The sequence below is a fragment of the Crocodylus porosus genome, unplaced genomic scaffold (genome assembly GCF_001723895.1).
Source record: "Crocodylus porosus isolate Cpor-Errol unplaced genomic scaffold, CroPor_comp1, whole genome shotgun sequence".
Classification (NCBI taxonomy): Eukaryota; Metazoa; Chordata; order Crocodylia; family Crocodylidae; genus Crocodylus; species Crocodylus porosus.
In genome coordinates, this window is record NW_017728906.1 from 83761806 (window position 1) to 83785652 (window position 23847).

The 23847-nt window shown below is 43.3% G+C and overlaps 1 protein-coding gene across 3 annotated transcripts in view; it reads right to left on the reverse strand.

The window, feature by feature from the left end:
- Positions 1-23847, reverse strand: part of VWA3B (von Willebrand factor A domain containing 3B) — a 126037-nt gene that overhangs the window by 67950 nt on the left and 34240 nt on the right. For all 3 annotated transcript variants that reach the window (XM_019529449.1, XM_019529450.1, XM_019529451.1), the window contains exons 10-15: positions 21603-21799; positions 19675-19829; positions 16075-16213; positions 11103-11234; positions 7946-8044; positions 2911-3093 (exon numbers count right to left, since the gene is read on the reverse strand). In XM_019529449.1, the coding sequence (XP_019384994.1) occupies positions 2911-3093; positions 7946-8044; positions 11103-11234; positions 16075-16213; positions 19675-19829; positions 21603-21799 (905 nt within the window). The remainder of the gene's footprint in view (positions 1-2910; positions 3094-7945; positions 8045-11102; positions 11235-16074; positions 16214-19674; positions 19830-21602; positions 21800-23847) is intronic.

Here is a 23847-nt window from a genome sequence, read left to right on the forward strand (position 1 = left end):
GCAGAAATGCGGAAAGGTGGCAGGAGGGCGGCTGGGTTTGCCAGTGGCTGGGGAAGGTGGCAGGGATGGTATATGGGGCGCAGGAAGCCCAAGCAGGCCGCTAGCTGGCCAGGTGCTGTCCCAGCTCAGAGGCACCTGATCCAATGCTTTTCCAAGCCCATCCGGGCTTCCAGTGCCCCATGCAACATCCCTACCACCTTCTCTGGCCACCAGCACACTCAGATGTACTCCTGCCACCTCCCCGCACTGCCCCAGGGGCAAGCTGGGTATGCTGGCCACCAGAGAAGGCAGTGGTGATGGTATATGTGGTTCTGGAAGCCTGGGTGGGCTTGGGGAAGTGTTCAGTTGGGTGCCTCCAAGCTAGGGCAGCACCCAGCCAGCCAGCAGCCTGTCCAGGCTTCCAGCACCCTGTGCACCACTCATCCACTTTCTCTGGCCTCCAGCAAACCCAGCTGCTGTTCTGCTGCCTCCCCACACTGCCCCAGGGGCAACCCAGCCCATTCCCAGGCAGCCCCAGGCATCCTGTCAGCCACCGGCACCTACTGACAGCAGAAGCAGTGAGGGACCTGATCCTTTTTTTTTCCTCCTTCGGTGGAGCCTGCCCACCTCTCCCGCAGCTGGAAGGTGAGCTGCCTGTGGGCCAAGCAGCCCCTGAGCTGCAGGGGCCCTGGTCCCTCCCTCTTGGGGTCGGGGGAAAAGTTGGATTGGGCCAGGTGCTGCCTCCAAGCTGGGGCAGCACCTGGCCTGCTAGCAGCCTGCCTGGGTAGCATCACAGGGTGCCACCACCACAGAGACAAGGATTGTGGGGCCCCACAGCTCAAGGTCATTCTCCAGCTCCAAAAAAAAAAAAAAAGAGGATTGGGCCCCTCACCGTAACATGATGAAAAAATTGAAATGGTTTAGTCCTCAAGGTTTTAGTCTATGCCCCACCATTTCAATTCAGGGGGCATAGAATAAGACCCTGAGGACTAAACCTCCATCATGTATATAAGTGCCCACCTTGACAACCAAAAATAAACACTCTACTCAAAAGGGAGTGTTGTGATATATGAAAAATAGGAAACACATTTACATTTAGACAACAATCTGTGGAAAACAAGGGACTATCCAACCTTACCTATCTATTAGCTCTATTAACATTAGAGAAAAGGATCAGATGTATTGAATGTTATCAACTTGCTAACAATAGATGCTTAGATATAAGAACGCAAATCATGCCTAATCATAAACTGAAGTGAAGAAGTAACAGACCAGTATAAAAAAGGAATGGAAGAAGATAAGAAACTTGTTTCCCTTCACCCTTTTTGCATTTGCAGGATATGTATCCCAATTGTGACATCTTCCAGGTTTGTAAAAAATCTAGTTTAATCCAGTTCTGAAAGTTCCAGTGAAACAAAGAACTTTAAATAAAGCCAATCAGAGATGATTCCTTAGAATACTGAGACTATGATTACCATCCATCTATAAATACTGGACGCAGGCTGGAGGGCATTTGGGGGAACTTCTATGGCTGGATAAGCTCTGACTGGATACCCACCAGACTGTGTGCATCTGTTGAACTGCTGAAGAAACCCCCTGCTGTAGAAGCAGAAGCCTGGCCAGCCTTGCTTTGCAGTGGTCAAGACTCACCTCATAAGATTATGATTTTCCTCAGCTATTAATCTGGTTTTGTCAATTAAACAAAAAATTCTTTGGGTTGGTTGAAATGACCCAAGAGTCTGTTTGAATGTTTTAACCCTCACTGCCCCACTTAAAGCTTGTTTTACACAGCTTTAAGTGTCAAACAAAAGGCCTAAGGAACTGTGTCATCCAGCATACAGGCCTTCTCATGGCTTCTCATGGGATGGACCACCCACCTCCATAAGCCAGATTCTACCCACAAGGCTCATCATCACAGCTACCATAAAAGCATTTATCTCCACTGTTTCAACTCAGCTCTGGAGTCCAAGGAGTTAATTTCCCTCTCACTCACCATCAAAATTTGGAGTTTGAATCATTCCTGATAATTAAGATTGGTGGCAGAGGAAAAAGGGAGGGAAATGGCAGTGCTGTTAACTTAGTGAGTTTCAGAGCTGTGTCGAAACAATGCTCTCTGACAGCTGTGGGGATTAATGCTGCCACTATCACTTGTCGTCTGGATCTGGCCCCAGGGAGCTCCACAGTCCATATTCAATGTCTTAGAGCATATAGTACCTCCTACAGAATATTTTAAATTGTGTTAGTTCTAATCTAGCTTCTCTGACTTACTATCTGTGAAATTCAAAAATTCCTACTACGGTCTTGTTCCTAATTGTAGTCTTGGGTAGGCTTACCCTTCTCCTTGAGTTTGGAGAATTAATTAACTGAGAGCACTCATTTTAATTAAAATGACTTACTGTGAATCCATTAGGAAATTTACTATTGGGGATTTTTAGGCTAAGCTTGTTAGTTACACTTGATGTGTCAGTGCTACTTTATAAATAATGGTTACACATGTCTCCCCAATGGCAACTGTATGTCAAACTTTTAGGGCTTCAACTTCACTTTAGCTCTCATTAATTAAAACAATACTGTTAGCACAAAAATCTTAGATTCACTTTAATCCAGCTGTAAACCAGTTTAACTCCTTTTTGAGATGCAAGGAATTGCGCGCATCTTTTCCAGAGCTAACTATCTCCTTCATACTGATTTTACAATAGCAGCAGCAGTATATGTTTAACCTTGAAAAGTTTTGATATGACCTAATAAAATTCTGTTGTTGAGAAATTTCAGGCTAAGTACTTTTAAAATGCTTTAAACCTGAATGGAAAGAAATTATTATACTCTTTTTTTACCAGTACACTTATAATACCAAATTGTATCTTTGCAAGCCCTTTTGTCTCTCGTATGCCATGAAGAATCCAACTGTCATATTTAATTTGAACTACTCACCACAATTGGCTCTGGAGATTCAGGATCCCTCAAATAAATGTTATAATAATGAAACCGTCCACCTGTCTCAGTAGACAATTCATGCAAAAATTTATTAGCCTCTGTATCATCACAGTTGAAAGATATGGTATGAATAGGAACCTTATGATGAAGATGAACTTGAGCCAGAATTGTTTTTGGCGACTGTAAAAAAAAAAAAAAAAAAAAAGGAAAAAGCACAAAAAATGTATGAAATATGATACCTAGCAAACTCTTTATAGAATGTGTCCAGAATTTTATAAGCAATGTAGTTGTCTGTAGGCAGAAATGATACAAATAGAGTATTTTTAATTGGATTTTTAACATTTAAATATATTTTTCTTTTTAAAAATGAACTATCAACTACATTTACAATTATGACAGCCTAATTTCAGACATAAATTAACTAGAGGCTAATTAAATTTATATTATTTTACTTTAAATATATATTTTGCAAGACATGTAAAGCAGTTCATGTTTGCTATGGAAGTTTTGAAGAAAGCTAAGCCACTGAATGAAGGAAAGTCACTGGATAAGCACCTGAACCCAAAGTTGATGAAATGCTAAACTAGCTTTTAACAGGGGTAGGCTCTTCTGTAAGTATAGAAAAATACATTCTTTGCTTTAGTTCAATCAATTACTTATAATTAATTACTGGGTCATTCAAAGTTAAGACATCAGTTAGGAACTGAGACAACCACAAAGCTTTTATTTTTCTTCCAATCTATAAATTAAGACTGGGTACACAAATAGAAGATTCCTCATTCTGAAATTCTGAAGGACCTAGTAATCTGAAATGACCAGTTCAACTCACTACTGAAAACAACACTTCCTATGTTCAAAAATCAGTTTTCAATTAAAAATATGTTTGATAATTTTTTTCCCTTCTAACCAGAATATTTAAGGTAGCTTTATTAAACTAATAAAAAAATAATTAAATGCTGTTCTAGTGAATGCAAATTCACACCCAGGCATACCTCATGGTAACTCATTCATATACCCATATCCACCACATATATTTTTGATGTCAGATATGGACAACATACATTTATGCTACTTTATAAAAGGAGGAGGTACTGCTACTGCTCAGGAGCACACACCCTCTGTTATGCCTGTAAAATCTACATGATACTACAGCAGTACAAATGAGCTAACTCACCCTAACCTGAAAAAAGTATGGCTAAAGCTGGAGCCATTTTAATATGCTTTAGGGCTGTGTGAAGCAGCACTGGTCTGCTTTGCCTTGAGTTTCTACAGTTCAACAGAACACTGTTCCATTTTGAATTTCATTTTGATTCGAAACAGCTGTTCCATTCTGTTATGTTCCATCGAAGCAAAGAGTCTGTTTTGATGTTTTGCTGGGGATGTGGAGTCAGCCCAGCTGGGCTGACTTCACATCCACAGCGTTAGATCATGCTGGGGCGGGGAGCCAGCCCCCGCTGGGCTACCTTCCCATCCCCCAGGCTCAATTGCGCTAGATCAGGCTAGATTGCACTGGGGATGGGAATTCAGCCAAGCTGAGGTGTTTCCCCAGCACTATGGTCAAAACATTTTGACTTTCAAAATGTTTAGACTAGCCTTGTTTTGTTTCCAGGCTGTTTCTTAACCCTTTGTTTCATTTTGATTTTGCTGTTTTGACCTCAAAATGAGGTCAAAAACAGTGTCAAAATGAAACGGCCAGCAAAATTTTACACAGCCCTAGTATGCTTGTTGTCACAGAGCATTTCAGTGCTCTGCTCCTATAGAAAAGGGAGGTGTATAGCAGGGCACTAAGGTGCCTGCTACTTGGAGCCAGGATAACCACCCAGGTGCAGGTTGCTAGGGTAACCAAAGGGAGCTAATGACCCACACCTGAAAGGGCAGGGCCTGGCCCACTTATAAATCCCAGGCCAGGAGTTCAGTTTCCTGCCAGCAGCCATGGGGGAAGGAACTCTCCCAGAGCAAGTAGAGGGGAGAGGCCAGACTGCAAGTACAGCTCCAAGATTGGGGGGAAGGATAGAGCACCCCTGATGTGGAGAGAATAATGTTATAGCCGAGCGGCTTGAATTTATGTTACAGCCCGGAGGCTTGTGTTTTGTTTCTTGTATAAAACACCAGTGGTTTGGGTGAAGCTATTAGGGGTTGGAGGCGGCCTCATAGGGGATCCACAGTAGCATGGGGACCCCAGCACCAGAGAGGGTGAAGCATTTTGAGGTGCACTGACCCCAGCCCCAGAGCAGGGGGGGGGCAGCGAGAGAGGCCCCAGAGTAGGGGGGCAGCGCAGGTGCAGTTTTTGTAACAGATTACGATTTTTCTTTGTGGAGTGATGCTTGGAGTATAGATATATATAAACTCATATCTATATTTATAGATACAGATATATATTTTTCCAAGAAAAAAAAAAGCTTATTAACAGTATCACATAATCTTTTGCTTTTTACAGCAGGGGAAACGTTATGTATCTGGGTCCATGAAGGCAGTTTTCCTTAAGCATTCCCAGGGATAACCGTTCTTCTGCCATAGTTTAGTACCCACCAAGGTATCAGCGCTTAAAGCCCATTTTATGGAAATAAGGGGCTCCTCCCTAGTTTGCTCTTGTGGTCATATGGCTAAGGGCAGGCAAAACTCCGGGCTTCGGCCTGCTCATCCATCACCAAATTCCCAACCCACAAGCTGAATCCAGACTGTGGAACCATGTCATCTGATCTGCAGGGCTGCTCACAGATCAGAAATTTGGCACCAGAATGAGTGGTGCTTGCTGTGTCTCTGAGGGCCGCAGGAATTAATGCAGCTGCCATTTGCCCCACCACCAAATTTCTGGCCCTGTAGGCAGCTCCTGACTGACATGGCTCTGTGTTCCAGATCTGGCCTGTAAACCGGGTCCACACTAATCACCCAGTCAGAGAAGCTAAATGAGTTTGATGCCCATGTTATAATGCAATGTTTACATTTAGTTACAATTCAGTGTTTTGAGAATGACCAATCGTTTTTAGGAAAATAACTAAAAGTTAAAGCACAAAAAATTAAAATATTCAAACTAACCCTTCTTGTTTGCTGATTTAATCCCTATTAAAATCAGCAATTGAAATCAATCTGTCTTGTGAGTGGGACCAAGTCATTCTGATTAAGGCACAGAGGAGAAACAAAACCAAAAAATACATATGCAAGGCTTTAACACTTTTTCCTGGGTTTCATTTAATTTTTTGTGATTCACTTTTTATATCTTTTGCACCAGTTATTAATCTAACTAAAAGCAGGATTTTGCCATATGCCAAATCCTGCCCTTGAGATGAATTTTCCTAGATTAATACATTATTTCAAAAACACCCATATCTAGTAGCATAAGTAGGACAGGGCAACAGGGGCAACTGATGGGGGTAGGGGTGTAAAAAACAGCTTTTGCCACAACTATACAACTATTGCAACGTTTGCAACCTGAAGTCATCAATGAGACAGCCCACTCCCCACCCCACCACCTGCTGCATTCTTATGCTGTTGTCCATATCACTGTAGCTGGCTTTCACTATGAAGTTTAAATTTCAATTCTGTCTCATTTATAGCACTTATGTTTCCAGTTTTGGCTGCTACATTATAGCTTATCAAACTCTCAGCTGGTTTGAATTTAAGGTAAACTTCAAAATTTGGCCCAGAATGCATGTTATGTATGATCTCACTTCCATTTAAATTGGGAGTTAAATCCATTGAAATAAATATAGCACTCCAGAATTATGATGGTGTGAGGTGATAATTTGACCAAATATGAAAAATTAGAACTATTCTATATAATATGAATGAATGATCACTTGATGTGACAAAATACTTTTAAAAACTCCAGGAAATTTTTACTCAACAGTTAATCTTCTGCCTACAATTACCAGTAAAACATTTTTTTCCTAGTGTCTAGGGGTAGAATATCCCTCATATACCTGCTGTAAAGGGACGAGAGAGGATACACAACCATACTCTTATGTGTTATTTGCAGGGAGAAGTGTTGTACTGAACTGTTCATTAAGTATAGTACTTTACATTTAAATGTAGTACTAGATTTCAATATTTCTCCATTTAATTAGAATATTTCTATCAGCATTAGGTCAGGACAGTCTTCAACAAAGAACCTAAATATGGAGCTTAGGATGCCCTTTTAATCCTTTTAGCAATTACCAGTAGATTAAAAAAAACTTCTTACGGATTAAATTGTAATCCATACCTCTTAACATGAACTGCTGTAAATGAATTCAGAATATAGCCCCTCTTTACCCCAACGTCATAATTCGGTTAGAGGCATAACTGATCAGCTCTATAACTGACAACCACCAAGACTGAAGGTTAAGACAGAAGTGCCAATTTTTGCCTGATCTGGCCACAAAAAGCAGTTTATAGCTGTGACCAAACATGAGTGCATGACTGCAAACAGCTTAAAAAATGGCCAATTGGGTGAAAATCTGACCTTTCATTGCATGAGGCATCAAATAAAGGTGTTACAAAATGTAGCGTCTTTTGTAACTTGTGTCTGCAAAGCTCTGTTGCTGTTTTCAGAATCATTCTGATTTGAAATGGGAGGGGGGAAGGGAGCAAAGGGAGTTCTGCCTGGGGGGTTTTCAGCCTCCCCTGGAGGGTGAGGCAGGTGTATTGCAGTCCCCCACACTCAAGGTGGAGCACTCCAATTCACGCACCCTACCCTTCAGCACCAGCTGGGGAATGACCTCCATCTACTGCCTTTCCCCCCCCCATTCTGAAAACAGCGAGCACTGGCAGAGAGCCTTGGCCACTGCTATGGGAACCTGGCTGCAGGCTCCCAGCCCACAGCTAGAGTCCCCTCCTCCCTGGAACTAACAGTGAACTTCTGTTTGGTCTGGGGTAACACTGTAAATCAGAACACTTTGCAAAAATCATGCAAAGTTACAGCTAGGAGCCGCACTTCTATCTGAACCCTGATGAGATTCCTGGATTTAATGTGCATTGTATTCACTTTTGTTTCAGCTTCCTGCCACCATCATCCTCTCAACACACCACTCCTATTTTCTTACTTCACAAGTACCTGATCAGGCCTCCCATCAGTAAGAAGATAAATGGCTTCAGCATCACGATCAGCAAGAGCAATTTGAAGAGCACTGAGTGTATTGGTAGAACTTCCAACCTAAAGACCCCCAAAAAGAGAAAGCACACACAAAATACCGTTAAACTCCTAAATGGAATGTTAACTCTATTCTTCATATTTTAAAATGGTGCACAGCATAACTAATCTAGGGAAGTAGTTACAGTAACATTCTACAGTGACACAGTATAAATATTAGGTGCCCATCAGTCAGAAAATAGATGCATGTAGTCAAGTAGCATAATTTGCTTTAATTCCATGTTCAACAGCTGTGCAAACAAGCATATTATGAGATGTCAAACAAGTAGGAGTTGTACAAGGAAAAGCAAGCATTAGGAGACAACATGGAGACAAGAAGGTCCAGGGTACAGGATGTGGTTTTATTAAACCTCCTTACTCCTGGTACCAGTTGCCTTTCTCCTACAACCTCTGTCTGCTCCCTTAACATATAGCATATTTTCTTGCATACAACCCACTCCCAAATATAATATGCACTTTGTTCTTAAAGCTGGAATGAAGAAAAAAGATTATTTCCAGAGTTATGATGACAGAGCACAGACAGACTCTAATCTTCAGGTGACCGCCCTCCTTTTCCTGCATAGCTAAAGCTAGAATCCTAGCTGTTGCTGAAAATTTATCTCCACGGATGGATCTAGGATTCTGAAAAGACCTGAAGAGTGTGCTAAAAAGACTGTATATAGCCCAGGAGTAGCTAGCAGACAGCAACAATACCCTAAGAAAGGTTAGTTTGATTAATCACACATCAAGACTATTGAAAAGGAGAGGCACATCAAGACTATTAAAAAGGAGAGGCAATGGTTAACATCTGGGGACCCAGAAGCAGAGGTCCAGGCACATTCCCAGATGGCCATCCCTACAGAAAGTTGCCTTAAAGCGGCAGCCAGAACCAGAGACCTTGGGCAACCCTTGAAGCACTCAGCCCCGCACTGGAAGGGAGAAGCCGGGCTCCAAGCATCTCCCCAACCAACTGGCCACCCTTTTATCCCTAAGTCAGCCAGTGATGCCCAAAACCCTGAACACGTTACGAGGAACTGAAAAAAATTGATAAGAGTGGCTATGGGGAAAGTGCTCTCAAGAAAACTGTGACAGCCCCAGAGCACCCAGCTCTAGGGGACCCAAAAGCAAGGGTCTGGGCAGATGCTACACACACACACACACACACACCCTGGACACCTCCAGGAGGGTACCACCACACAGATTTTGGTAACATGCAGGAATGTTCTTTAATGAACTCAATGTTAGTGAGTAGAGGGGTCAGAAAACTGCAATTGCAATTCCTTCTTTGGCGTCAGCCAATTGGAATCTTCCTCCCTAACTAATGGACTACTGGGGCACCTGCCACTGGAAGGCATGCTGTCAAACCCTTCATGGGGGGCTGACGGTATTGCCGTGCCTAGAACCCTTAGCAATTTACTTAGAACCCTTGGCAGTTTATGTGCAGATACCTCTCAACTAGGACAACTGTGTAATGTTCACCCATAAATGACATGTTTGAAACAGTTCCAGTATTATGTTTGTCCACACCCTAAGCCAGTACAGAAGTGGATGGATTTGACAGTTAAATCAGAACAGCAAAATGTACACTCCTGCAAGAAGTTCCTCCTCACCTTTTAAATAGTTTAAAGTTATATCTGTCCACAGCTGAATGTAATTCCAGAGGATATCAGGAAAATACCTTAGGAGTAAAAGCTCTACCATTTCTAGACCTCTGAAGTAGCACTACTCTAAACATGTCACTAGACATGTCTACACATGCCTCTATGGCACCGTTGTTACTGTGCCATCATTTAGTACTTTCTTTTGAAGAACTAAATGACAGCGCAGTAACAGCCCCTACTGTGGCATGTCAGTGGTGCAGTTATTTTTAGCCGCTATATCGCCATAGCAACACACTATACCAAGGGAGTGCGTTGCTATGGCAATGCAGCAGCAGTGTCATGGTTTTTAACCAAGGACGCTACATCACCATACCATGTTGCTACAGCCACATACCATCACGTGTAGATGCACCCGCTGATATTGTTTATGTGTTTTTGCTAGCAAATGTGCTAGCACAATCATTCAATTGTTATAACTTGTATTAATTGTTATTACTTAAGATACAAATGATAGCATTAGTATAAGAGGGGTTTTTGAGAATTGTTACTGTTTACAAGTCACCCTTCTCTTGAGTGCAAGCTCAAGGGACCCGAGAGTAAGACACGAAATCAAAGAATCTGTTTGATTAATATTCACAGTGATCTTCTGTTCATTTTAACTTTATTCTCAAGCTGGCTTTCTGTTATCAGATGTAATGCATGTGCTGTTTTTAATATATTAAAGGTCAGTAACAGATGTCATGTTTGGCCATCAAATGTCCTTATGCAATTCCCTCTGATTTTCCAAGATCCAGAACTGACTTCATGGAAAGAAATGTAGTAAGTCAACCACTCAGCCAGCCCTACTCAACAATGGAAAAGGGGATATTCCTAATTGCACGAAAGATTGGTAATACTCTATATATGCTATTTCAAGATATTCTCAATCTTGCAAGATTCTGTCTCACACCCGACTCAAATCAGTGACCTATCAGCAAAAACTGGAGAAAGCTTTGAAAATTAAATTTCCTACACTGTAAACAATCAGTACCTTCTTAGGCACAGTTTAGCAATGTATCCCCCCGCTCCATGTATTTACCTGTGCTTTGCTCTCATTTGCTAAATACATTCAATTGTGTTGTTTATATTGGTCTGCAGCTTCAGAATCCTTAGGTAGTATTCTGAACTCTTTCATCTACAGCATTTCATAAACAAGTCACTGGAGTAGAAGACATGCAGGGATATTTCTAATGTGCTGTATTATAAAAGTAAATGCTTTTGCTTGTTATATAGTTAATTCCTTACAAACAAACTCCAATAAGGCTGACATGACATGCCAACCTGTCTTCCAGATCCAAATGTTATTTAACCATTGTATCTCAATGCTTTCCAAATGCCTCATGATAGATGTCACTAATCAAATATTCGGTTGAAAAATAAGTTATAGAATCAGGTGATGCAACTTAGTCAGTACAAGCTTCTTGATACATTCTAATTTTTACCTCAAGTCCATGTATCCAAAGCCAAGCATCTTGCAAATTCTCTTCATTAACTTCAACAAGTTTGTCTTGCCAAGCTGCTGCTTGAGCATCAAATTTCACAAAGTTAAAGCTGCTTTTGTGTCTAAGCTGCTCCTGCAAGAGAAAATCCATTGATTTTTCCCAATATGTAAAGCAGACTGACGTGTTGGCTTTACAGAACAATAGTCACATGAATATTTTTCATTCATGTTTAGTTGATGATATAATACAGTACAGTCACATTATTTTATTCTATATATTTAAATATTTATACATCAATAAGCTTCCAACACTACCCATTTAAAAGCACATATTTTCATTTGCTTCATAATTTTATCAAGATGTATACTTTTGAACAGAAATTTGCCATGACAAGTGTCTGCCTCAGACCCTGCAGGCTGACAATACAGAGGAAAGTAAAACTAGGACTAGAAGTTGGTGGGAGACTAAGACTGGCTGAGCAAAGGAAAGGAAAGGAAAGGAAAGGAAAGGAAACCAGATTCACAGCCAAGGGGATTGGTCTAGCAATGAGACTTGGGAACAATTCAGGGTGGAAGAAACTGAAGGAATTTAGAAATAGTTAAGCAAGCAAACAGTGAATGGGAGCAGGAAATGGGAGAGAGAGTCTTAGACTGGAGGATTCATAGGTTCATAGGAAAATAGGACTGGAAGGGAATTCATAGTCCAGCCCCCTGCTCAAGACAGGATCATCCCCAAATAACCACTCTGTAATGTCAACATTGAGATGGGAAGGTGACAATGTGGTGAGTGCTCAGGGCACCGCCCTCAACTTTCCTGCCACAACTTGGTTTTAAGGGAAAAAAAGGAGGGTCCTAGGGTGGTATGGGTACCTCTGTAGATACACTCGCATCATGGTGGCTTTTCTTGCAGCCTAATAGTCATCTCCCATTCGCTATTTGTATATGCAATTATTGCATCCCAAATGTAGGGCTTTGTACTTGGTCTTGTTGAATTTCATTTGGTTGATTTCAAACCAGTTTTCCAGTTTATCCAGGTCAGGGGTAGATCCAGAGGAGGTGTGATAGCATGGTCACACCTCTTTTAGGACAATGCTATGAAACAGCAGCCAGACATTTTTTTAAGTCCCTGAAGCAGATAAGAATTTCCACACTCTCTTCCCCTCCATTCTTAGCAGGATGTCCCCTTCACACCCATTTCCCTCCTCCCTGACCTACTGCTGCCCCCAGCTGACCCAAGAGCAGGGGGAGAGCCAGAGCTGCTCTTGCCACACTCCAGCCAGGCTGCACAAGGAGCTGGGCTCAGCTGAGGGTAAAGGCAGCAGTGACAATGGATGAGTTCCTCTTTTCTGCCCTGTCCCCCCAGGTGTTCCCTATCAGCCAGGAGCAGGTGCAGAGCAACTTGCCACCTTGTCATAGAAGGAAATGAAGTCAGGCATAAGTAACTGATTCAGAACATGAGCAAAGAGACTGTGGAGAGAGTGGGAGAGCAGGCCTGCTAAATGAGAAGAAACGAACTTGGATGAAAAACACAAGAGTGGGAGACAGACAAAATTAGAACAGGTGGAGGTGATGGAAAATGGCCCAAAGAATCTGTGCCCCCAAAATACATTCACTTTATAGCCTGAAATAGAACTGCCAGTTCACAATTTTCACTACTCCTCTGCTCTCAGCAATTATCAGTAACTCTCTCTGGCAAACAGACTCATCCTTCTCTAACGCTCAACCGCATAAAGGAGTATATCCTAGTACTGTTATCAGTCACTCCATTAGCTCAGAGGACTGTGTAGGAGTTCTAAAGTTTTAAACACTGCTGCTGACACACATAAAGATATATGATTACAATACTTTTTTTTCAGTATGCTTTTTTAAAAACAAATAGGAAATGACACATGAACTGTGATACAGTCTTTATTTACATGATCGTATGCAGCTTCTTCCCTATAATTTCTGCCTCATTCAGCAGAAAGAGTTAACCCAGTCAGTCTGGCAATGAATAAGTGGTGTGTAGTGAAGGAAACTGTTAACTATGGCCACGTGCAGACGAAATGAAGGGCCTGTGTACACGACACCAAAGCATGTTAAATGCTTTTGCACCACTTTAATGGTTTTGGTGTTTGCACGCGTTGGTGGTGTACTGCACAGTAATTCCAGCCTCCGTAGCAAATTCGGCAGTGTAATGCGCCTTAAATGACTTGGGGTGCAGCAAACTAAAACTCCTTGCAGAGCAAAGCACCAGGCTGCGTGCAGCTCAGGTGCTCTGCAGAAAGCCTGTGCAGGCCAGTCTAGCAGCAGCCCGGGAAGGCATGCTCTGCCTTTTTTCTCTGGAGCTTGCCTGCCGGAGCTCTGCAGGAGCCTGTGCTTCCCTCTGCTGGTGCAGTGCCCCCTGGGACCACTCAAGCCAGGTGCCTGCAGACGGGTGCCGCCTGGGGGAGCCGCTGCTGCCACAGAGGGAAGCACCAGCCCACAGCCCAGGGACCACTGCACCTGCCAGCAGCTGCCTCTTCCCTCCCTGCCGCCAGAGAGGCAGGTAAGTTCGGGTGTGTGCGCAACACGGGGGTTTAAAGGGCCCTAAATTGAAGTGGTGTTTTTAAAAACCCACCACTTCAATTTAGGGTCTCCATTTCGTCTACACACACCCTATGGCTTCTCTGCTTCCAATTGTTGCACAGTTTGGAATGCATATGATGAGAAACACAGGGGACTGTAGAAATGGAAAAGACTACCTCACAATAAAGGCAAACAGGAAACAGGATTCTATCACTGCCTCTGCCACAGTTCTTTTGTGGGACTGAACTAGTCATTTATATCATGCTTTTCACAGTTGGGCATGAACTACATGTTCCTCATGTTTGGGTGCCCATTTGAGACCCTGGGGCAGGGGCGAGCAATTATTTCAGGCAGAGGGCCACTTACTGAGTTGTGGCAAGCCATTGACGGCCGCATGACAGGCCACCAAGGGCAGATAAATATTCATTTTCCAATTCATTTTTTAGGGGCCCCGCTGGCCAGATAGAATGGCCTGGTGGGCTGCATCTAACCTGCGGCCTGTGTTTTGCTCACCCCTGCCCTGGGGTCTATTGAGCAGAGTGTAAAATGCACACAGTTACAATACTACATATTCTGAATCATCTCAAAGGTTTCAATTGAACATCCAAAATTAGCAAACATTTTAACTTTAATCTGCTTTGTGTATCCTTTTTCCATCTTTAAAATGAGGATAATAATACCCATTCAACTCACAAGAGTGTTGTGAAAATGAATTCATTAATATTTGTGAAGAGCTGGATATTATAATGATAACCATCATAGAACAGCCAATGAGAAATTTAATAATTCATCTTTAGAGCAGGGTTTGAACAGAAAACAGCACCAGGAGGAATACACACTAAATAATGAAAAAAAAACCCAAATTATTTAACAGTATTCATTAAAGTGAGCACTGTCCATTGTGTGGAATGAGGCAGGCGTGAGAAAAATAACATGCAATCATGTAATTAAAAACAGCATTGTAAACCGTACAAGGAAGCTGAATTAAGGCAATACAGGTACTATATTTCTGTTCTCTCCTAGTATTTGAGTATTTAATTTTACAGCCTTAGTAATATTCTCTAAACATAAATGTATCTGTATTTCCTTCTAGATTCCTTTCAAATGAGCTTAGAAGCAACGATGAGGGCAAAGGAATCCTTATCACTCATTGAGCTTCTGTGGTCTAATATTTAATAATCATGATTCTTTGGTTTGTGCCTTCCGCAACTGGGATTCTCAGGAGTCCTCCACCTGAGTATTGGCCAGGCCTGCCAGTTTAGCTTCTGAAACCACACAAGAGCTGATACAGCCAATCAGGCCTGACCATATATATGCATTACGTATATCTTAATAACTTATAACTTACCGAATACAGCATCAAATTCAGAAGACATTTACACATACCCTTAAGTTTACATGTATCGCCCACCCCAATGAACTCTGAAAACTGAAAAATTTCTTATAGTGTTGTGGCTTTTCTTACTTGGCCCAATCAACAAATTTGTGAGACTGAAACCAGAATTCAGTAACTATGTAAGAAAGTGCAAAATTACTTCTGAGTTTAGTTGCTCTCAGTGAGTGAAATCAATATGCATAAATGAATGAAGTTAGATATGTAATTCAATGGCTTCAGGAATGACCAAAAGCACACAAAAGCCCATAGATTTCTTAGTAGCTGGTGCCTTCCCTTGATTTTTGTATCCTGTAAGACACAGGTTTTCAAACAGGGGTATGCCACCAGCACTGGCACACTCGCTGATTGGCCGCTGTCCCCCACCACCACTCATCGACCAGCTGCTGGGGGACCTCCCCCTCCGCTCGCCAATTGGCTGCCGGGGACGCCTTCCTTCTCAACTGGCCACCAGGGGCATACTGACTCAAAAAGGTTGAAAACCTCTGCTCTAAGACACAGTCAAGCTTTGAATATGTTAACCACACTCATGCCATGAACAAAGCAAAAGGTTTCTATAATGGTACAAAGACAAAGTCAAGAACAACAGTTACAACATTTTTATGGTAGATACACTTTTTAAAATTAACCATAATGAATCTTCCCATTTTGGAAGGAAGCATGTTAGTCAGACTATTTTAATTTTCAAAAATTTTCAGAAGTATTATATCACATATTTGCTTTGGGGCATCTTTTTTAGAATTAATTTTTTCAATACTGAAATGGAATCTATTGTTTTCAATAATTGTTGGTTTTAAAAAAAATGCAATAAACAAACCAAATCAAAATCAACAATGGGAAAAAATGAAAATGAAAATGAGACAGAAAGCAACTAAGAAAGTTCTCACTGAAAATAAAAATTTTAGATAAATTAAAATGTTCTGTTTTTAAAGGTTTCATTTTTATATGGATACATTAACAACTTCGAACTGGTTATAAATACTAATACTATTATGCAAATCACCAAATGTCTGGAATTGCAATTTTATCAAACCTGCATGAGCTGAAATATTTTCTCTTTCACCAATGGCAGTTTGTCCATCATAGACTGAGATGTATCGATGAGAATACAGATGTGATCTTCAAGCACATTGCCAAAGAGTCCTCTGCTCCCTCGCTGGAGCCACTTAATCCTGAAAAAATATATCAATTGAAGATGGAATGTAAGGCAGTAATAGGATTTGGGATACCAAGCAAGTAGCATAAAGCAACAAGGTAACACTATTTTTAAAAAAGACATCTGCAGACTAGCTGTATGTCTCAGAGACAGCTGGCTGTTCCTGTTGGTCTTGGAACATATTCCTGTCCCAGGTCAGGAAAGCTATTAGGGTGACTGTAGATGTGTTGGGAGGCTGCTCCAACACACTGTAATTGAGTCTGCTGGAGCATGTTAATTACCAGGGATCCTAGTTTTCTATGATAAAAAAATTCCCTCTTTTTTGTAACCCCAAATCCACATTTTTCCAGGATCAAAATGAAACACCAGTAATACATACATACATACATACATATCTATATCTATAGCTAATTAGCTATAGATATAGATATAGATATATAGTGGTGTTTTATTTTATTCCTGGAAAAATGTGGATTTGGGGTAACTTTAGTTTACGTAAAAACTGGGATTTTTTTTTTAAATCAGAGAAAACAAGGATCCCTGGTAATTATTGCACTCCACCAGCCTCCCTCATCTCATGTATCAGCATCTCCATGCTTCAAAATGGTGGTGGGGGGCGCATTTTGAAGCGCAGGGACACTGATACACAAGACACTGTGGCACTTTAATTAAAGCAGCTCTCCGAGTTGCTCTAATTAAAGCACTGCCCCATCCCCCACACCCAGAGCCCATGTAAAATTGCCCTTAAGTACTTGCTATAATCCTTCCCTAATCAGACCACTAAAGGCCTTCACTTAGTAAGGAACTTAGGCATGTAAAACAACCTCAATGTTATGCACTTGGTTAAATTCCTTGCCAAACCAGGGCCCTAAATACATGCTTAATTAAAAGCATAAACAGGATTTAAGTGCTGGCTTAAACTTAATTGTGTCCTTAAGTGTTCTCTGGAACAGGAATTTCTTCCTCAATTAGAGCTAAACTCTATAGTTTTTCTCATAGGGCTCATCTACACGAGACATTTACCGCAGAGTTGCCTAATTAACTCTGAAGTAAACGTCACAAGTACTATCCTGCTGCAGAATTTTTTCATGCTCAGCAATGCACATGCAGACACTGAGAGGGCAGACTGGGGCACAAGGGTGCCTTACTGTGAGGGCTGCCTGCCAACTAGCCCCACATTGGAGCACCCTCATGCCCAACCATCCCCTCCGCAGCACATTGAGCTGGGTCAGAGCAGCCTGGGGCTGACAGGCTGACTCCCCTGCCAGCTGGGGCTGCTCCAACCCAGCTCAATGTGCTACTGTCCTGGGCACACATTCAAACGGTGTACCCAGGATCAATAAAATCCAGCATAATATGCTTTGAATTAATTGCACGTGTAAATGCACCCGCAGTCTCCTTACCACCTGCATACATTTCAGAGCAGGATCTCTCTCCTGGGGTGGAGAGTATTTCCTGATATGGAAGTTAAAAAAGAATGCTTCCATAGAAAACAAAAGGATTCTGTCATGTTTGTTGCTGAACAACATTTTTGCATTAGGTATTACACAAAAGCATTTGAAAGACTAATATGATTTTGTAAGAAGTGCAGGAAGCATTCAAGAGCAAATTAACACTCATGCTCTTGGATTTGGAACGTCACAAAGTCAAAGGTCCCCTAAATCTCAAATACTTATTTTTGGCACCTTTCACTGGCATGTACTACAATACTAAGAAACACCACAAGATGCTGGCTTTTGCTAAACAATACTCAGACAATGAAAATTTGAGTGGGGGTGGGGAAAAAAGACATAGGCAAAATGCCTGAACAAATTTAGTTCCAGTACAGCAGGAAAAGTCCTCAACCTCCAAATACCAATAGCTTATTCATTAGTCTTCAGCAATACAGCAGAGTTACACAACCCCAGGAGAAGGTTTGGGAAGTGCTGTGCTTAAGAGAAGCAAAATGCATTTTAGAGACCTTCAAGGGCCCTGCTGCGGGGACCATGGTCTAGCAGATGGTATCTGGCCATCCAAACCAGGGCCTGTGACAAGATTAAGTTAGAGCACAGGTGCTCAACCTCTGGCCTACAGGCAAGAGCTATCTCATGGATCCATGTCGTCTGGTCCATGAGGTCCCCAAGGGTCCAGAAATTTGGCAAGGGAGAGTAGTGGCAAATTTCCAAACCCTATACAGCAGCACGGGGCCCCAGGTAAGCTGCTGCTGCATGGCTGGACCTGGCTCCAGATGGGCCATGGCTGTACAGTGGGATTGGGAGCACCAGACTGGGCCCACAGACTGGATCTGGTGCACAGATCAACTTGACACCGCTCATTTGCCCCCAGCATAAAAAGGCTGGGCACCACTGAGTTAAAGCAATGATTCTTAACCGGGAATACCTTTAAAGGGTGTTACAGGGTATGAGAAGGTAAAGCATACACTCTTCCTTACCTGGCCCCTGTGTGGGGAGGTAAGCACTGTACTAAAAAGTTTTGGAAATGAGGTACCACTCAGTTCACAGGAGTTACGGAGGAGTACCTGAAGTCTAAAAAGGTTGAGAAACACTGATATAGAGAGTGAGTGGGAGAGTCAGAGTGAAGCAGCTTAACCTCCTTCCTAACCCTTCAATATAGGGTACAACTAACAAGAGCACGCTATGTTCAAAACAAGTACCTGGATTGCAATTGAGGACAGTGCCATTATGAGGAGGTATAGTGAGATAGTCATAGTTCATAGTCTCATAGTTTCTAGGGTTGGAAGGGACCTGAACAGATCATCAAGTCTGACCCCCCTGCCTTGGGCAGGAACGGGTGCTGGGACCATAATACCCCAGCCAGATATCTATCCAACCGCCTCTTGAAGACCCCCCAAAGTAGGGGAGAGCAACAGCTCCCTTGGGAGCCCATTCCAGAACCTGGCAGCCGTAACCATAAAGTAATGCCTCCTGATATCAAGCCTGAACCTACTCTCAATCAATTTGTAGCCATTATTCCTTGTTATCGCAGGTGGTGCATAGGGGATTCTCAGATGTAATGTGCAACAGAAGTGGGAGCAACTGGGAATTCTCTCTCTTCACTTAAAATGTAATATTGTAGAATCTGATTTGAATAAAATAATATTCTGGCATTTAGATAAAGGGAGTACATATCTATCCTGTTTCACTACAGAGTCTCAGTACCTTAGTAACTAATGCTAACATGCTTTTATGTAACTTTTTACAGCAATACACTTCAAGAGCAGGCATCAGTAAGCTTTCTACAGCATAAAGCAGACTGATTATCCTCTTTCCTCACTGAAGTAACAAAACTTAAATCCATGCATCAGCCTTTCATACATGAGTACTAAGTCCTACACATTAGGCTCAGACCTAAAAATAAGTAACTAGATTAATATTTGTACTGGAAGTATACTATCTCCTTCAGTAAGCCCCAGAACTTAAAACATTTCTATGTTACTACAAAGTAACAGAAATTAATTTCATTTGGAAGCACACGAACCTTCCTTCCATTTGTCGAAGTGCATTCCTCATTTTCTCTTCGTACTGCTTGTACTTTTCCACAGTGACATACACATGAACCATAGAGCCATCCTTCCAATAGGTATGTACAAACTTGTCACAGTATTTTGCGTGGATTACTTTCTTCTTTGTTTCCTACAAGGCAAGAAATTCTAAATTACATGTTTAAATTGCAGTCTCTACTAGATGCTGTACCAAAATACAGTTAAATACACAGAAGGTAGGGTCCAGGACTGCTAGAGTTGTATAGTAACAGAAGTGGACCCAGAATGCTGTCCTCCACAGGATATTTGCTCCTTAAAAAAAGTCAGTAAAAAAAAGTTTCCCTGGCCCCTTGGGTCTATTCTTGATTAAGAAGAGCAAAAGTGTACTGAACAGCATTTTGGAAGAACTAGGGAAGAATAAACAGAAAACAAATGAACCCAACACTTAGCTTCACAACCCATGCAGCACTAAAACAACTGGGGCCTATAATCGGGGCAGGCAATTATTTCGGGCGGAGGGCCGCTTACCCAGTTTTGGTAAGCTGTCGAGGGCCGCAAGGGTAGACCACCCCTTGACAGGTACCCCGCCCTCTGGTCACCATCTTGGGACCAATGTCCCAATGTCTTGCCAGCAATGGTGGGGCCCAGAGCGGGGCACAGGCCCTGGGACACCGGTGTGGGCCCTGTGCTCCCACACCCGCTCACTCCCAGCACCCCCCAGTCCTGCAGTACAGGTGAGGGGCAGCGGACAGCCCCAACCCCCTGCTTGCTGCTGCAGCCACTCACAGCCCAGGCAGGCTGTCCTGAGCAGGCACAGGCAGCCCCACGCAGGCTGCAAGCAGCTGCAGTGCAGGGTGCCAGCCAAGGGGCAGGTGAGGGGCCACTTTTCCCTGGCACTCAGCACCAGCTTGTAGCCCAGCCCCACATCCTCACCACAGCCCATCGCTGCACGAGCTCCAGGTGGGCAGCAGCAGCAAATACTGCCCAGCGCAAGTGGGGGGCCGCAGCTGCTGCTGCAAGGCCAGAGCTGGCATGGGGCCAGGTTACAAGCTGGTGCTGAGTGCGAGGGAAAAGTGGCCCCTCGCCTGCCCCGTGGCTGCAGCTGCTCAAAGACCATGTGGAGCTGCCTGTGCCTACTCAGGACAGCCCCGCACAGGCTGCAAAAAGCTGCAGCAGGGAGCACTGGCCACGGGGCGGGCGAGGGGCCGCTTTTCTCCGAGCTCCCCACCAGATCCTCTCCTGCCCTTCCCCCACCCTTACCTTAGCTTGCCACTCTGGGGAAGCCATGTGGTCCCACCCTAGAAGACCCTGCTGGGCCTTCCGGCTAGGGGGCGTGGGGCTGGATGGGCCCTGCTGTTGCAGGAGCCCACCAGGCTTCCCCTGGGTCCTACTGCCTCTGGTTCCTTTCATTTTTGACAGGAACCAAGGACAGGTAAATTTTAATTTTCAAAAAAATGTTAGGGGCCCCGCAGGCTGGACAGAATGGCCTTGCAGGCCAAATCTGGCCCGCAGGCTGTATTTTTCCCACCCCTGGCCTATATGGTACATCTCCTAGACCACATGGAGAAACAAGATGAGAAAATGACCAACAATCTTTCAACTTGTCTCACTTGGTCAGAAAGACAAAGGAAAATATGAAATTGTTGAAAGACAACCCTTCAACGCCCCTGCCAGATAAAATGCTGGATGGGGGAAGGCAAAGTAACGCCACCCTTCCTGTGCAGAGAGAGCTGCTTCCATACTGCTTTACTCTTTCTGATGGTCCTTTAACTTTATTTTAATCCTCCAAATAAAAATCATGTTAGACATGGACCATTTACACTGTTATAGTATATATATAAATGTGCACTGCAAATCTCAAAATAGAAAGGTAGGAAAGAGCCAAAAACACTACAGGATTTGCGCGAATCCCAGCAGTACATACAGCATTGGTTTGTAAAGATTCATCTTCTGGCTTGGCTTTTATATCAACAATGCCATCAGCATGACGAAAAGTACAGTCAGCAAGTGCATCATATAATGTTAGCTTCTGAGCTTTCAGGCCATATTTCTGCAACCAATCCTTTGACTTTACATAATCCTCAGGTTTTGGCTCAGGCATTGGATGATTCATTTTGAATGCTGATTTGGAAAAATATATAGATATATTACATCTTTATGTATACAAGTACATACTATCCTATCCATACATGCATACTTGTATGCATACAACTACATATATACTTATATACAAGTATGATACAGAACATGTTTAACGTTCAGAAAAAAAGAAAAATTAATATAAGGATACCTGGGCTAAAGTTTTCAAACTTAAGACCAAATTTTACCTCCTAAATCCATATTTAAGCATGCACAAATTTTACTAAAATCAATGACAGCCACTGGTAGCTCAGTACTTTCATGAATCAGGAAGCTAATTATACATTAGTTGAATTGTAAATACAGATCTGAAAGTCTAACTTCAAACAACCACTTCTGAGCATTCTGACCATAGCTTAAGTTGCAAAACCCTAAGCAGAATCACTGGAGTAATTACAGGCAAATATTTAAAATTGGGGTGGGGGGCAAGGAATGATAACATATATGTGCCCCAAAACTAAAATGATGAATTACTGCAATCTGGATTATGCTTCTTATTAAGGTTGCCCAACATGATTAAGGTTGCCCAACATGTCTCATTACAACCCCGGGGCTAAGTACAGAGTTAAAAACCCCAAGCCTGAATCAATTCAATCTTTGCAGATTAGTCATAACTGAGTAGACTGAACTGATAAGCGGGTGAACAGACATTCACTTTTGATTCCAGAAATGCAGCCACATGCCTGCAGTGGCCCAGGTCAGAAGCCGGGGGATGCTAGAATACATGGGTAACTGGTGCCTCTTGAGTCAGGGGTGGCAGGTGGCCCCCCCCCCAATACCAGTCAGCAACCGGGGGGCAGTCCCACTGTCCCAGGGGGCGGGGATCCCCTGGCAACCAATCACGCTAACCAGAGCGGGGGGTCCCCAAGGCCGATCTCACTCACCAAGAAGCAGTACAGCCACTTTTGCTGGAAGCCCCGCACCCCAGCCAGCACTAGCAGGGGGGGCACTGGTGCTCCTGCCTGCCCCCCTGCCCGCCGGCTACTCAGGGAGCACAGCACATGCACCCCCTACGCATCACCACTGCTAAAACACAGCTCCCTACTGGGCTGGAGCAGAGAGCTTTGGCCAAAGCTAGCCTGCCCACCCAGTGAGGGGGAGTTTGCAGAAGAGATTCAAAGCATCCTGGGATGTGGCAGAACTGTGAGTTAACTTGAATCCAGAGGGCATCTGGGACACTTACACCAGTTTGTGTATAATTATCGTCCCCAGTCCTGGTCAGTTGCTTGTAACTCTGCCAAAAATGAAACCATGTGGTCTGAAATTTTCCAGGCTACAATTCTGCCTAAAACTGAGTTTTTAAGGAGGGATGTTTTGCTAAAACAGCTTTGGTGTTTCTCAGAACAGGACTGGGAAATTATGTTTTATCATGGTAAACAATTCTTTTAGGTATTTTTGCTGGAAAACTCTCCACCCCCTATACTTGGGAGCAGAGACTCTCAAGTTGCCAGCAAGTTCCCCTCGTGTCAGGCTCGTGTTGTTTTTTTAATTCATAGGTGCCTACTTTGAGGGCAGGATTCTGGCCTGTGAATTCCAGCTGAAAGGAGGCACCTTTTGGCAGCACCTAAGCATAGAAAAGGAGGAGGATTCAAGACACAGCCCTGCCTTCAGGGTTTCTTCCTCCAACCAGCTTCCTGCTCAGCTGACTGCCTGTTTTGGATGCCAGACTCTCTTAGAATCTGGGGCCAGATCCAGACATGCAGGCACGTGCAGTTCCCTGGGGATAAACAACAGTGGTACAATATGTGCCACTGCTACTTGCCCCTAGGGAACACCTGGCATGTGGCAAGTTGCCCCGGGTGGGGTAGAAGAGGCTGAACTGGTTCCAGCAGCCTTACCTGGGGACCTGGGGGCCTCCCAGGGCTCCAGCAGAGGCAATCCAGTAGCAGGGAGCCTGGCCACCAGCCAGAGCATGGCTCCAGCCAGGCCAGGCTCTGGTTTCAGGTGGTGCATGTTGCTGCCACATGCGCTGCCCTGCTTTTTTCCACTGTGGGTTTTTTTGACAGAGGGATCTCTTGCTACATATTAGG